The 14791-nt window shown below is 38.0% G+C and overlaps 3 protein-coding genes across 4 annotated transcripts in view; all 3 read left to right on the top strand.

Annotated features, from left to right (window-relative positions):
• LOC148409343 (arf-GAP with dual PH domain-containing protein 1-like) overlaps positions 1 to 5846 on the top strand; it is a 33806-nt gene extending 27960 nt beyond the window's left edge. For both annotated transcript variants that reach the window (XM_088438950.1, XM_088438951.1), the window contains exons 5-11: positions 635 to 747; positions 844 to 990; positions 1813 to 1896; positions 2173 to 2235; positions 3007 to 3078; positions 3172 to 3400; positions 5075 to 5846. In XM_088438950.1, coding sequence (XP_088295076.1) covers positions 635 to 747; positions 844 to 990; positions 1813 to 1896; positions 2173 to 2235; positions 3007 to 3078; positions 3172 to 3400; positions 5075 to 5103 — 737 coding nt within the window. In that variant the 3' untranslated portion in view covers positions 5104 to 5846. The remainder of the gene's footprint in view (positions 1 to 634; positions 748 to 843; positions 991 to 1812; positions 1897 to 2172; positions 2236 to 3006; positions 3079 to 3171; positions 3401 to 5074) is intronic.
• Positions 5847 to 6238: 392 nt separating this feature from the next.
• lmf1 (lipase maturation factor 1) lies at positions 6239 to 12358 on the top strand. The gene is made up of 11 exons (XM_088439899.1): positions 6239 to 6470; positions 7164 to 7473; positions 7710 to 7720; positions 8790 to 8938; positions 9076 to 9141; positions 9612 to 9779; positions 10604 to 10784; positions 10984 to 11137; positions 11274 to 11457; positions 11585 to 11697; positions 11808 to 12358. Exons 1-11 carry the CDS (start codon positions 6248 to 6250, stop codon positions 11995 to 11997), a joined length of 1749 nt encoding a protein of 582 aa, XP_088296025.1. The 5' UTR covers positions 6239 to 6247; the 3' UTR covers positions 11998 to 12358.
• A 1005-nt stretch (positions 12359 to 13363) lies between these two features.
• rab26 (RAB26, member RAS oncogene family) overlaps positions 13364 to 14791 on the top strand; it is a 49980-nt gene continuing 48552 nt past the window's right edge. Inside the window, exon 1 of the mRNA XM_088439811.1 lies at positions 13364 to 13881. Within this exon, the coding sequence (XP_088295937.1) occupies positions 13678 to 13881 (204 nt within the window). The 5' untranslated portion in view covers positions 13364 to 13677. The remainder of the gene's footprint in view (positions 13882 to 14791) is intronic.

The following is a 14791-nucleotide window of genomic DNA, read 5'->3' as shown; positions in this document are numbered from 1 at the left end:
TTTGACAATCTATGCAATATTTTAGCCTCCTAGTGTTTTTTGTATGCTTTTCCTTTGATATCACACATCAAAAACATCAAAAGGCCCAAGTTGGGTGAAAATTTCCCTCAAGGGTTAAAGTTACATGGTTATATTATGGATTTCTGTGTAATAAATACTGACACCACTGTGACTTGTATACAAGTGCTGTAAATGTTCAAATAATCCCCATTCGGCTGATTGCTTTTAGCCAAATTTCGGAGGGCCATAATGTGCCTGTTTAATCGGCCATCCAATTAATTGGTCGGACCCACTGTGAGTCATTTATTTAGCTTTTTTTGCAGATGTGTTCTCCACTTCAAGTTACAAAAATAGACACAGATAAGAAAGCGGTGCCTGACAGAAATAGAAAAGTACTGCAAAAATGGAGCCAGTGCAGGCTGAGCCTTTGGCCAAAATAAAGTAAAGAGGAAGCATGTTTGCTTAAAATAGAACAGAATATTAATAACAAGGAAATAATCTGGTGGACAGACAATTTTTGCCATGCACTTCCTCCCAAATTCTGCCCTTTTCTCTTGAGTGTACAATGTCATTGCCACTAGTTAAATGTTCCCTTATCCCACCTTACTCAAACACATTCGTTTTCACCACTCAGGATATCGTGAGGGCTTTCTATGGAAACGAGGACGAGACAACGGTCAGTTTCTCAGTCGAAAGTTCATCTTGTCAGAGAGGGATGGGGCCCTCAAATACTTCAACAAGCAGGATGTGAGTATTATTCCACATTTGATAGTAAACACATGCATGCTTTGTTGTCACCAAGATCACAACTTTTTTTTAATTACTGTTTCGTTCGAATGCAAGGCCAGGGATCCCAAGGCAGTTATGAAAATCGAAACCCTCAATGCCACCTTCCAACCGGCCAAGATCGGCAACCCTTGTGGCCTGCAGATCACCTACCTGAAGGATAACAGCACAAGAAACATCTTTGTCTACCACAGCGACGCTAAGGTGGGTTAATAAAGGTAGTTACATTTAACAACGACAAAAAACTAAAACTGAAGAAAAGCGAAACTAAGACTTTACAAAACTAATAAAAACAAAACTAAAATGAGGCATAATCTCCCTTCAAATAAAAATAAAACAAAATCCCAAACTACTGTACTTTAACCTGGTGTTAGCAGTATATACTAGAGGTGCAATGAATAATCGACTAAGCAACACCTAATCAATGATAAAATTAATTTATCATAATTTTTGATCACTGATAATTTGATCACTTCAGCCTTTCAACAGTGAATCCAAATGAACAGGAATTGTTTTTTCCTTTAGCAAACATGCTGAAACGTTTTGTCTATTTTCCCAACTAAACTAGTAACTGAATGTTTACTCAGTGCATTTTCTGTTATGAATATTTGAAAAATAGGGCTATTTTTTCAATAAAGGGGTGTATTTTCACAGTAATAGTGCCATGAAAAAATGTCACTTTAACGACTCTTTGTTCATTCACATTTTCAGTATTTCGAAGACCTGTGAGAGTGTAATATTTGATCAAAATGATAGCTTGAGTAGATAATAGCAAAAGAATAGCAAGGTTATTCTTTTTCTTGTAGAGCACTACTCCCCCTGCTGACCAAGTAGCGCCACTTACAGTTCATTGGGTTCATTGAGCCTCCTTTAAATATCGATCTCACACTGCAGCATCTTCCTAACCAAATTGCACTTGACTATACAATGCACATTATTTTACAGCTTTTCCAACAGCATGTATAAAGTCACGTTTTGTTTGACAACATTTTATGTTGTTTTTTTTTTTTTTTTTTAATAAACCAGGAAATGGTCGACTGGTTCAATGCAATCAGAGCGGCCAGATTCCACTACCTGCAAGTGGCCTTCCCTGGAGCAAGTAATGAAGAGGTGAGGATGGATGACTTTATTGGACACGGCACTGTTTTCTATCTTTTTTTTTCTTCTTTTTTTTTTGTGGGTAGCACTTTTTTGCAAGGTTTTACATTTCTACGAAGACAAACTTCCAGGACCTGGCAGTTGAATTATTCATATAGCCTCAGCGCTGAAGATGCATATTAATCAAGAAATGTTCTTTATTTAAGTGAAAATTGTGGTCAGACTAGAAAACCCACGTTTAATATTTGATTCATGCTTCTTTTTCACTTTAGTTTTGTTGCTTTCCAGCTGGTGCCAAAATTGACCCGAAACTTCATGAAGGAAGGCTTCATGGAGAAAACTGGTCCAAAGGTTTGTGTTGTCATTAATTTCTAGTGATTAAAAAGACAAAAACAAAATCCTTTTACGGCAAATGATGTCTCTTTGTTTATTTTTCAATGGAAACATATAGTAACAATTAGATGAACTAAGGCTGCAATGAAATATTCTTTTAATTACCAATTTATCTGTAATCTATTTGGCAGTTAATTGATGAATCAAATGTTTGCAATTCGATTTCCATCCCTTTATTCAAGAACAGGACAAATAAAAACAGACTACAAATGACCTAATGTTTTTTTTGATGAGTACCAGTCTGCGACTTTTCAGAAATAGGAAAAATGATGATCATCGGCAGACCTTTGTAATAGTTTCATTTTGATCTAACACGATGACAATCATCCTGTTTCGTGTTGAACGAAAGAAATGTTATCATAACAACTTGAAAGCCTGAAACTGATGATTTGTACAATTTTGGGCCTCTAAATCGTTAATTGACTATCAAAAATAACCCTTGATTCATTTGATTCTTGATTAGGTGTCGACTAATCGTTGCACAGATTAGCTTATGTAATAGGTTTGTTTGCGTTGAAAAAAAAAATGTGCGTTTCGTGCTAAGTGACCAATATTATTATTATGTTATTTCAGTACAGTATATTCCTTTCATATGACTTCTGCTTGGTTTCATGTACAAAGTATAAAAGCATGCTGTTTGAGAAAAAAGTAAAGGCCTATCCTTAATCTGGAAGTACCAATTGTTTAATTGTCAACCAGTTCCCTTTTTGATATTTATTTTTGGCGCAGCACACAGAAGGCTTCAAGAAGAGGTGGTTCACAATGGATGACAGACGACTGATGTATTTTAAAGACCCCTTGGTACTGCACAACATGCAATCTCTCGCTACCTTTTTTGAGTTTTGCTGACTACAGCATGTTTTTAGTCCCCTTTGCTCGCGTACTCTCTCCCAGGACGCCTACGCCCGTGGCGAAGTGTTCATTGGCAGTAAGGAGAACTGTTACACCGTTCTACCCGGCTTGCCCCCAACCATTCAGGGCTATCACTGGAATCACGGCATCACCATCGTCACACCGGACAGGGAGTTCCTGTTTGCCTGTGAGACTGAGGCCGAGCAACGGGACTGGATTGCAGCCTTTCAGAGAGTCATCAATCGACCCATGAGGCCGCAGGAGTACGCAGGTACAACGGCGTGACACAAAAAAAGTCCTTACGAATACCTGTAAATGTTGTATGCAGCCTCACTCATCAAAAAATGGTTATCTGATCAATATTGCATTTGTGGAATTTGAACACAGCGGTTTTTAGCAATCTGGAAGCGGCCATTTTCGCTCACGCTGTCACCTGGAAATTACATCACTTTTTCACAGGGCTCAGGTAAGGACCATTCAGGGCTTAGCTTGCAAATGCCACATGACCAAATGGAGAAAATAGCTAAGCCCTGATAGGTCGACTTTTTATCTGAGCAACTAGTGTCATTTAGAGTGTTATTGTTGTATTTTTAGCATTTGGCATCTAGTGCTACCTGTTGAGCCTGGAAGGGGGCTTCTCCCACCTGTGGTCCCTTGTGAAGGTTTCTCATTTTACCCGGATGGGTTTTTTGAGTTTTTCCCTTCCTCTTCTGGGTGCTTGGTTCCGCGGATATTGTTATGTATTTGTGATGTTTTGTATGATTTCTTTTTCACCTGGGAAGTCATGTGAGACTGTGGTAATTCAGGGCTAAAAAAAAACAAAAAAAAAACAAAACAACTTTGACTTGACTAGAGTGGACAGTAAGTGGCGAAATGGCTACATACAGATAGATTAGCTTCTTAAGTTATATTCCACAAATTAAATATTAATCAGAATGCCATGTTTAGACTAATGTGGGTGCATAGAGCATCGTGTAAAGATTTTTTTAAGGGTTGACTTCCTTTTCAAGATAGTCTCAAATCTTTATTTTTAACAAAAAAAAACAGTGAACTATTAAGTTGCTTTCATCAGTTACACATCAATGTTTCAGTTTCATAATATCCGAGATAGTATCCAAGACTTTTAAAACCATCTTTTTTGTAGGTTTTGACACACACTGTATTGCGTTTTTTTTTTTTTTTGGACAGTTCGAAATTGTTTCAGTCATTTAATTACTTAATTTACACCAAAAGAATTACTTTACACCAACCCCTTCTTGTCTTGCTAAGATTAGCCTCTTTTAGGTATCATGTACCTCACCGTGCTAGTAGGAGTAGAGTCCAGAGAATAGGGAGAAAAAAGCTAGCATCCTTTGCAACAACAATCACATTTATACACAGCAGTTCATCCACTATATTGTGTTTATGTGGCACATGTACATACAAGTCATTCAACAAACAACTAACTATGTGGTGGTTAATCATAAGTTAACTTTATTAGCAAATGTTAATCCACATTGTTCAAAAAAAAAAAAAAAACTAAGTGCAGCTCTGCTTACCTTTTGACTTGGCCACGATAGCAGAGGCGTCACACCTTTGAGGGATATGTGGGTGTTTCTGCTTGATAGTGCCTCTCCCATGATAATGTTTTGGACAGTTTAACTTGGCTGTCACTTAAAATTTACTCTGAATCCTAGCTAGCTAGTCATGTTACAGGTAGAGAAACGTCATGTTTTGTTGTTATGTAAACAAACATTTTCAGAAATAGAACAATAAAAGATGAGTTTGGTTGTTAGAGTTTTCATTTTCATAATATTCTTTTTGGGAATATAAATATCAATTTTCATCTATATGATTTCACCACAGAAGTACAATTGAGCTAATGTGTTGTTACCAATTAGCTTCTTCACTATTATTCACACTAATCTTTCTTTTGTGTAGTATAACCCTCTTTTTTTTTTTGCAGTGGAGGCTCATTTTAAACACAAACCTTGAGGCCTTAAAAAGACAGCAAGACGGAAGCTGAAGTCAGCCTGGTCTAATTCGGATCGGAAACAGTGGGACCGTGGACTGTGGTTTGAGCTAAAGGGATGGTTTCTAGGCTTACGTAGACTACCAAGAGTAAAGATGATGAGTAGCAAAAGACAGATTGATATAATTGAACCCGTTATGTAAAAAACTATCATGGGACTCAATGTATCTATAGGTGATGTGAGGACAAAGAGTGAATGCTAACACTTTTGCAGCAACCTATGCTGTCCTACCCCTGGAATTTTGTCTTGTGAATGGTTTAAACCTCCCTGAACTCTAATGTTATGAACTGGTATTTACACTGGTTGAGTAAAATTGCATTGTTAATTTATTGACTGTAGAGTGTGTGTGTATGTGGGTATGTTTCGAAAGAGTTGGAACCTCTGAAACCGTGTTAAACCTATATCTGCAAAGTACTGTTGACCACAAATATGCATTAAGAACACATGGTAACTCTCAGAGATCAGTTGCTTTTATCATAGAGTAATTGCAGGAAAGTTATTTTCAAGCATATACAGTATATGACAGCCGTTGCCTTTGTTTGTTCTCTTGAACTCTCATCGTAAATTGATTACTGCTGCTTTGAAGGATTGTAATGTGACAGGACTGTGTTTACAAGTGTTTTATTTATTTGTCTTTTTTAACATGGCGATCATTTAGTCACAGTAATTATTGGTTTTCCTATTAAAAAACCTGATACATATGAATTTTTAATGTGTGTGTCATCTGTGTGGGATGATCAGATATTTTGTAATTTGGATTTCGTTCTTTAATTACACATTAGAGAATAATGACATAACAAACCTTCACCGCTGCAATTCTAAACCACTTAACCAAACATACATTTTGCATTCGTTGGAGGCTGAGTTAGTGACAAATGATTTGACGACCCCTGAAAGAGCCGAAAGAAGAAGTTGTAGTTATTGGGAGAATTTTAAGTACTATAATAATAATAATAATAATAATAATAATAATAATAATAATAATAATAATAATAATAATAATAAATAACAACAACAATGATAATAATGGTGTTATTATTAATATATTAATAATAATGATAAAGACGAGTTTTGAGATCACGTGACCATGTGACGCAGCCAGCAACATGGCGACCTCCGATGGGAACAATGGCGCTTCAGTAAGGAAAAGACGCCGTAAAGGTGGTTTAACAACAGACGCGAATTGTACAGACACAGACAGTATCAGCAGAAAAGATGCGGCGAACACAGTCGAAGGCACCAAGAAAGGGAAGAAGCTTCAGTCATTACAAACGGGGACTTTTTGGCTTACCCGTATAGTGCTGCTGCGCTCTGTCGCCTTTATATACTGTAAGTAGTACGTCGTTTTCAATGTAAACAAACGGGTTCGTGGCTTTTAAGAAAGTGAAAGGCACTTTCACGTCGCTTTGTATATTGCAAGGTGTCCCTTTTCACAAAATCATTGTTTGGTGTTTTAAATTTCTACACACTTGAAGCACAAGCGGCATGCCAACTAAGAAAAATCTTCTACACCAGTACGTTAATGTAGAGATGTTGAAATTAATTTAGAGATTGTCAGTCTGCAAAGTTGTGCTGGGTTTAGAGAAAAGACCTTGAAATAAATCCTGTGCTAATAAAAAAAAAATCATTCTTGCTTTGATCGAGTCAGTATCCAATTTGCTTTATTGTTTGATTGAGTTTTTTCTCTTTTTTTTCATAAAATACCATTACCTTTCACCCCCCCCCCCCCCGAAAATAATTTAAATGAATTGGTAAAGTAAAACATGTTAAACGTTTAACATGGTCCATAATAAACAGTTATAACAACAATTCAACATGAAAAAAATGAATTGTCAAAGTGCATCCCTTCCCCTCCAGCTCTTTCAACGTTTTTCTCATGCAGAGTTGTACAGCTGAGGCAAGATGACTATTATGAATATTTGCGGCACAGAAGCGCATATCTCAAGTCAAGAATATCCTGTATGTTGTTTATGGATTCATCATGCCATTCAGAAATGTTCCCAATCTGTCTGTTTCCTCCAGTTGTGGCATTCAGTGTCGCTTACAACCAGAATAAACAGCTCATTGGTGAAAACGGCCTGATGCCCTGCAAGAGTTACCTCAATAGTGTCAAGCGCTATGTAGGAGGTAAGATAGGCATGGCTGCTCTGGCCTACACCCCCTCTATCCTTTGGTTCTTGGACTGGAGCGATATGGACGCCAAACTCGATGGCATCGCCATGTTGGGGATGACCCTCTCTGGTTTTGTTCTGGTGACGGGAATGGCCAATATGGTGATTATGGTGTCCTTGTGGGTGCTATACCACTCATTGGTCAATGTGGGACAGCTGTGGTAAGTTTTGGATTCGCTCAACACCGCATATTATGGAGAATTTAATTATTTTTATTGCTTGTAAAATAAATAATAGTGTTTCAAGTTCATGCTCACCTTGTTGATATTATATTAAATAAAAACATATTTTGTCAGCTATCTGCTGTGATGTGTAATTTAGACCTGGAAAAATGCATCTTTTAAAAGACTGTGTTTATGTAATTGTTTCATTTTAACTTTTTTTTTCCCCCCTACAGGTACTCCTTTGGTAAGTTTACTTGATGGTACTGTCCAGCATAATATGAGAAAATATGCTTAAATATGTATTTTATTGTGATAACCTTCTGGCTTCTAAATTCTCCTTATAATAATTGACTTAAAAACATGCAAGATCTCGAAATATTCTTGTGTCGCTTACAACCATAATAAACAGCTCATTGGTGAAAACGGCTCTGCAAGAGTTACCTCAATAGTGTCAAGCGCTATGTAGGAGGGAAGATAGGCATGGCTGCTCTGGCCTACAGCCCCTCTATCCTTTGGTTCTTGGACTGGAGCAATATGGATGCAGTATAGAAACTGATAGAATCATACAACTTTTCTTGGCTGAATTTTAGTGAAAATTCTGTGTTTTCTGTCACAAAAAAATTTGTCATAGCCTCCTGAGACCCAGCCAATGAATTGGCGTCCACTGTTCTTTATTTTATTTCAGCAAGGCAACAAACTTACTTGCATCCAACCAAACACATGAAAATTCTTTGAAAAGGCCAGGATGTCCTCTACTGTTACTGTCTACATTTGTATTTTGTAGAGCACCGCAAATGAGCCAAAATATACAGACCGAAAATAAGTAGTGGTCACAAGTGAATAGGCAGCTACAGAAATTTGTAAAGCATCAGAGATATTCCCAGCATAAAAATTATTTAGAAGGCTTTCCACCAGTTAAAAGTAAACAATATGTCTTTAATATTTGATCATTTAATTTTTTCATGAACAATTATCAACACTAAAAATACATTTTGCCAATTGCTTTCAGCTCAAAATGACATGTACTCAGGGCACAATTAAGCACCCATCACAGCTCAGCTTGCAATTGCCACATGGACAAACGCTGAAAAGAGATGAGCCGTGATTGGTCGTTATCAGAGCACATTCAATATCATTTTCAGTGGACAGCAAGTTGGAAAATGAGTTTTTAAAGTTGATAATTGTACACGAATTTAGTTATCAAACCGTAACCATAGTAGAATAGGCTTCCCTACATAAAATTGTTTACATTAATTGAAATATGAGCTCATGTACAGTGCACCCATCAGCAAAGATTCTCACTGTTTATCCAGGCTGGGAGAGTCAGCTGTTGGAAACAGGATTCCTGGCCATTTTCTTGTGTCCTGTGTGGACCTTGTCCCAAGTCCCACGCCGCTGCCCCCCATCCCTCATTTGCATCTGGACTTTCAGATGGCTAATTGTCCGCATCATGCTTGGCGCTGTGAGTGAAGCCTCTCGTTTGGCCACTAAATATCTATACAGTACCAGCGTTAATGATGTGGTATTACAGATTTCGGTATACTTGCACAAATTTAATAGGATCTGATAAGGTATCTTACCTGTGTGTTCACATTTCAGGGCCTGATTAAAATCAGAGGGGACAAATGTTGGCGAGACCTCACATGCATGGATTATCACTATGAGGTAGATTGATTTTATTCTATCTTGATATCTTGAAGGGCTGGACAATAAATCAAATCAATTTGATTAATTGGTCATTTTAAAAATCGATGATTTGGAAAATTAGGTAAATCGTGAAATTGGGATTTTGCAAGTGTCAGAATGCTTGTTGGGTGGTTTACAATACATGTTTACAAAGATACCAATTATGTGTAGCCATTTTTAGCAGTTATAAGTTGATATTTTGTTTACAATTGTACTACTACAATAGTATCAGGCATTTCTAGATACCTCTTTGGCCTAACATTTGAAAGTATTTGAAAAAAAAAATACTTGGGTGTGAATGTCTGGACCCATAAAACAAAATTACGCCTCTGGGTTTGAATGAGCAAATTTGATACCTAAATTATTTTTCATGTCCAACTAATATTTTTCAAAACACAATTCATTTCATTTGCTGTCAACTGAAAATGATATCACACATCTCATTTCAGACCCAGCCGGTCCCAAACCCCATGTCGTACTACATGCATCGATCCCCTTGGTGGTTCCATCGCTTCGAGACAATGTCCAACCACTTTATTGAGCTCATTGTTCCCTTCTTCACTTTCCTGGGCAGGCGAATGTGCATCGTCAACGGTGCTCTCCAGGTCCTGTTTCAGGTAGAATGCGTCAGACTTTAATAAACCTCTGTTTTGTTTTGGGTTTTTTAAATTTTCTTAAGGTTTACAAAAAAGGGCTAGTGCTTTTGCAGATGCAGTAAGAAATAAAAAAATACAAATTAATTCATTCAAGTTTTTGGAAACTGAATGTTTTAATCATGGTGCTGTTTTTTTTTTGCTGTTTTTTTTTCTGAAAAGGTGTTTCTACTTTTTTTTTTTCATAATTGAAACATTTCCTGACTTGTTGATTCTCTCGTCATAAAGAACTATTGATGGAACTGTTTGGTAAAGAAAAATGCTAATCAAAACAGAATGTTTAATGATTGAAATTCTTCCAAGTTGGTAGATTTTTAAAAGTTAACACAAATTTGCACATCTTTTCATTTTCTCTGTCTTGTCACTATTACAGGCTTTTGAAAAAGAATAAAAGAAAGTATCTAACATAATCTGCCATTTTATGAAACATTTAAACCATTGAAGGCTAGATATCTACACAATCAATTTTTATTGTTAATTTTAGTTTGAATGTGTTTCCAATCATTTGGCCAGCACTGTACACACAGTACAGCCAAACAATTCAGATTAAATACATTCTTTTAGACACATTTTTCTTCCTTTGTGAAAACTCTTTCAGAATGACAAAGTTAATCGGCATAAAAAGACACAAAATTAACTGATACCAGTTAACTGAGGACTTTGTTTAATTTGTATTTCATGTCAAATAACATGCATTATCATTCCTAAATACTTGAAGCATTTTTTTATTACACTTTATAATTAGTTATTAATCATTCCGCATATCTGCTGTGTCTTTCGGACTTTAGATAGTCCTGATAGTGAGCGGCAACCTCAGTTTCCTCAACTGGTTGACAATTGTTCCCAGTCTGGCTTGTTTTGATGACGCATCACTGGGCTTCTTGTTTCGCTCTGAAAGTGGAGCCAAGAAAACAGTTTTGAAGATTCAAGATGAGGATAAAAGTGGACGAACCCCCGACATCACAAAAGGTATTTACGATGTAGTCATTTATGCTAACCCAGGGGCAAAAGTCTTTGTTTGACTTCCTGGTAGGCTACTATGATTACGCGTCCAAATATGGGCATTATGTTATATATGTACTGTGTGTGTGTGTGTGTATATATATATATAATTTTTTTTTCTTTTTTTTTTCCCTCTTTTCTCTTTTTGTGTGTGTGTGTATATCAGGAATGCGGATTCGTCAGGTGGTCAATGTATCTTTGGGCATTCTGATTGGCGTACTGAGTGTTCCAGTGCTCATAAACCTACTGAGTCCAAAACAGGTGATGAACACCTCCTTTGACCCACTGCGCATCGTGAACACCTATGGGGCGTTTGGCAGGTACATTCAGCAATCATGTTGTAGCAGTAGAGCCGGAACAGGCGATCCCTCAAGTCTCACTTATCAACCTTCAAACCTGCTTTTTCCCATCCAATCTTTTGTTCCCGCTGCACAATAATTCTATTCCTCTCTCCAGTATTACCAAGGAGCGCACTGAGGTGATTTTTCAGGGCACTCTGAGTGAGGATCCCAAGGACCCAAAGACAGTCTGGGAGGAATACCAATTCCATTGTAAGCCAGGGGATCTTTACAGACGGCCATGCCTCATTTCTCCTTATCATTACCGCTTGGACTGGCTTATGTGGTTCGCGGCTTTCCAGGTGAGTCGCTCAATCATGAAATGTCTCCATATTGCATTCTCCCTTTTTTTTTTTTTTTTTTTTTTAGGGTGGCATTTTTGTGTTAGGGTCACTGTTTAAAAATACCCTTGTTCCCGTCTTCCCACAGACCTACGAGCAGAGTGAGTGGGTCATTCACATAGCAGGACGCCTGTTAGCCAACGATAGCACAGTCCTCTCGCTGCTGGATCACAATCCCTTCCAGGACAGAGGCATCCCCAGGTAAGAGTTGACAGTTTGTCGGAATCTGTTTATAGATGTTGTGTCTAGGCATGGGCGGATAACCGGAAATACAAGTCATTTGGTCACATGCAATTTCGTCCATGTCTCAGGTGGGTTCGAGGAGAGCATTTTAGATACAAGTTCAGCCAACCGGGCAGCGCCAGTGCAGCTGAGGGAAAGTGGTGGCTAAGGAAGCGCATCGGTGCCTACTTCCCAGCTGTGGACCTTGCAGCACTCAGGGGATACTTCCAGTCCAGGGATTGGCCCCATCCACATATTTCAACACAAAGAAAGAACTAAGGACATCAGGGTTATTTACACACAGAGGACTAAAGAGGCCAAAAGAGCTATTCAGTTAAGAAAGTAATATGTGTGTCTACCTTAATAAGTCTGGGAACAAAATTAGCCATATGATTGTCATCTTTGTACATATGCCATTGCTTTTGTCCAAATGAAATGTATGCTTGTTTTTCACCTCGAATAACAATGCAATTTTGACGTCATTCAAAGATGCAGTAGCTGTGATAAACTGCAAAATACTGTATATTCCATACAATGGGGAGAAAAATGAACCACTGGTTTTAAAGCAAAGTATACAAGAACCACTGGATAATAAATATGATCATAACGATTTACAAAATATACAATCCTTGAAATTGTATTATTGATGCTTTTTTTTTTGTTCTTAAACGCTACTCCAGTTCCAAAATCCCAACACTTTGAAAAGGTCACGTTTTCCTCATCAAGAAAAGTTACAACGTTAAAGATACGCTAATAGTGATGAGGGAAATGACTTTTTATTCCCCCGGATGTTACACTCGTTTAAGCTCAAGCTACCCAATGTTATTTTATTTTTGCGTTGTGTTTGTAAATTTTGAAGTTGACCCAAGAGTTAATGAATATTGCATTCCCACTCAAATAATTCTTCAACTACAGGAAGCTGACAGAATTGTTAAATAAAAAAAACTGAAGTAACATCAAAATACCAACAGATGGTGCTAAAAGATAGGAACTTTTCCAATTATTTAAGAAAAAACTACAATTGGGGACAGCACAAATTTGCTGTCAGTGATCAGGTGTGAGTCATATTTTAAACACTTATTCTTCCTCGTTTAGTCTAAACATAGTCTTTTCAGAGTGTTGCGTATTACTTTTCGTGATCCTGACAATACTTAACAGATGTGTCTCAACAGCTAACTTTGTCAAACTCCCAGCGCAGTGCAGCTCGGATTGTGTATAAACAACAGCAAAACAGTCACTTTTGTGGCATTGCTTTAATAACACACTCCTATGGGAAGCAGTTTAATTTCCTGGCCTGTCTCCTGAAGCTCTGCACAGTGCGTAGCCATCCGATAACAAGAGGTTGAGTGCAGCCTCGAGTTAGTTTTGTGTTTTGCAACTTGCAATGATGCGCTTTCAATACTAAATCAATGCCAAAAGCAAGTAGCGCCTTTGAAGACATCTTTTTTTAATTAAATGAATTGTGTCTTTTTTCGCAAGAATATTGAAGCGGGGTACCATAACCAATTGAACCAAATGTAACTTTTAATTAAAAAAACAAAAACGGCTCATGCGATTGTACTTCTATTATTATCCTGTTGCTACGCCTTGGGGGGTGGGGGGTCGAAAGGGGGAGACAAGGATTTTGTTTTTGTTTTTTTAGGTAGACTTTCCCTTTAAACCGTCAAGAGCGAGCATACCTTCAGTTCGCTCCAACCAGCAACAAGAGGAGGAAGAGAGCAGTTGTCACTAAGGAGCGCATCTTCACCCTTACGCTCAAGTATTTTAGATTACAGTATTATATGTGCGTTAAATGCTAAAAGTTTTATTTTGATTATTTTATTTTGTGACGCGCGTCATCGGAGGTGAACTTCAGCGTCCCCCTCCCGACTGGCACTACTTCACCACAATCGACAAGTGAACAAGAGAGCCCCTTTGCATCCTCGGGTTTGACTTGCTCTTTTTTCCCCCACTCACCACATGCTGTTAGCGCCGATTGTTACGAGAGCCATGTCCAGGAAGAAGGCATTAAAGAAGGGCAAAGGCACCTCCAAGAGTCCCAAAGGGTCGCCGAGCAGGACGGGGAAAGGTCTCGCTGCAGGTGCCTCGCCGACTTCAGGACTGGTTTACCCCAGCAGACCTTCCATCAGCAGCAGCGGCGAATTCTACGACATTGCCTTCAAGGTGAGCCCCAGCCCTAGAACGCAAGTGCATTTAATTAGTGGTCTAATTTGTCACAGGTGTTTGGCCTAATGAGTAACAGGTGTGCCCAATTCGTCATCCGAAATAGTCGCAGGTGTGTAGTTACTACTTGGATCGGATCTTCTTTTCTTTTTTTTCTTATTGATTAGTATATTTGTTGATGGCTGTTGAGATTTAGTATAAAACCTTGCTGCTTTTTCTCACGCATTCCTGAGTTCATTACCTGAAGTGGGCATTAGACATTTTGGTTTGCTAGTCCAACTCACATCAGGATGTACCTGAGAAAACATCATCTTAATACATAAGCCAAAGCTAAACCTTACAGTCTTCACTCCAATCATGCTAATAAGGTAGGCAAGCTTACACCCCCCCACTCCCAAACAAACAAACACACCAAACCCACACCACAATGCCTGGCAAGCATACATCATGCATGCAATACATTTGTTTTATGTGTTTGTATGGGCATATAATACGCAATCATGTCCATCAGAGGGTATTACCTTCATTGTGTTTTTGACAGTCCGGAGTCATTTTTTCAAAGACCGTGTACAGAAACTGTCACATAAACAAAATTCAAATTTGAGCACACATCATCACACATCAAATAAATAGCAAAGCTTTGCCGAGCTTGATTTAGTAGACATTTCCTGCATTTCCTGGCTAAGAACCGATCAGAGTAAGCTTGTCACCTTGAGGTGTGTCCATAGGTTACTTGAATTCCATCACCACCTGGGAGAGGCTACCTAGAATGCTTTTCTCAACGATGTGCAATTGATTTATTCATTCAAATCATATTTAAAAAGCAAAATAACACACAAATCATCTTATATTTTTAGTTCTAAACATTGCTTTTTTTTTAACTTTAGGCTTGGACAATAAGTGTGTTGAG

Source organism: Hippichthys cyanospilos, chromosome 17 (assembly GCF_059441005.1).
Source record: "Hippichthys cyanospilos isolate Australia breed blue-spotted pipefish chromosome 17, RoL_Hcya_1.0, whole genome shotgun sequence".
NCBI lineage: Eukaryota > Metazoa > Chordata > Actinopteri > Syngnathiformes > Syngnathidae > Hippichthys > Hippichthys cyanospilos.
Note: the sequence above shows the minus strand (reverse complement) of the source record. Positions and strands in the feature narration are given on the sequence as shown.

Excerpts from the sequence above, each read along its gene's own strand:
- lmf1 (XM_088439899.1), top strand. The coding sequence starts at position 6,248 with ATGGCGACCTCCGATGGGAACAATGGCGCTTCAGTAAGGAAAAGACGC. Across the intron at positions 8,939-9,075 it reads TCCGCATCATGCTTGGCGCT|GGCCTGATTAAAATCAGAGG; the intron begins GTGAGTGAAGCC and ends TTCACATTTCAG. Across the intron at positions 11,458-11,584 it reads TGTGGTTCGCGGCTTTCCAG|ACCTACGAGCAGAGTGAGTG; the intron begins GTGAGTCGCTCA and ends GTCTTCCCACAG.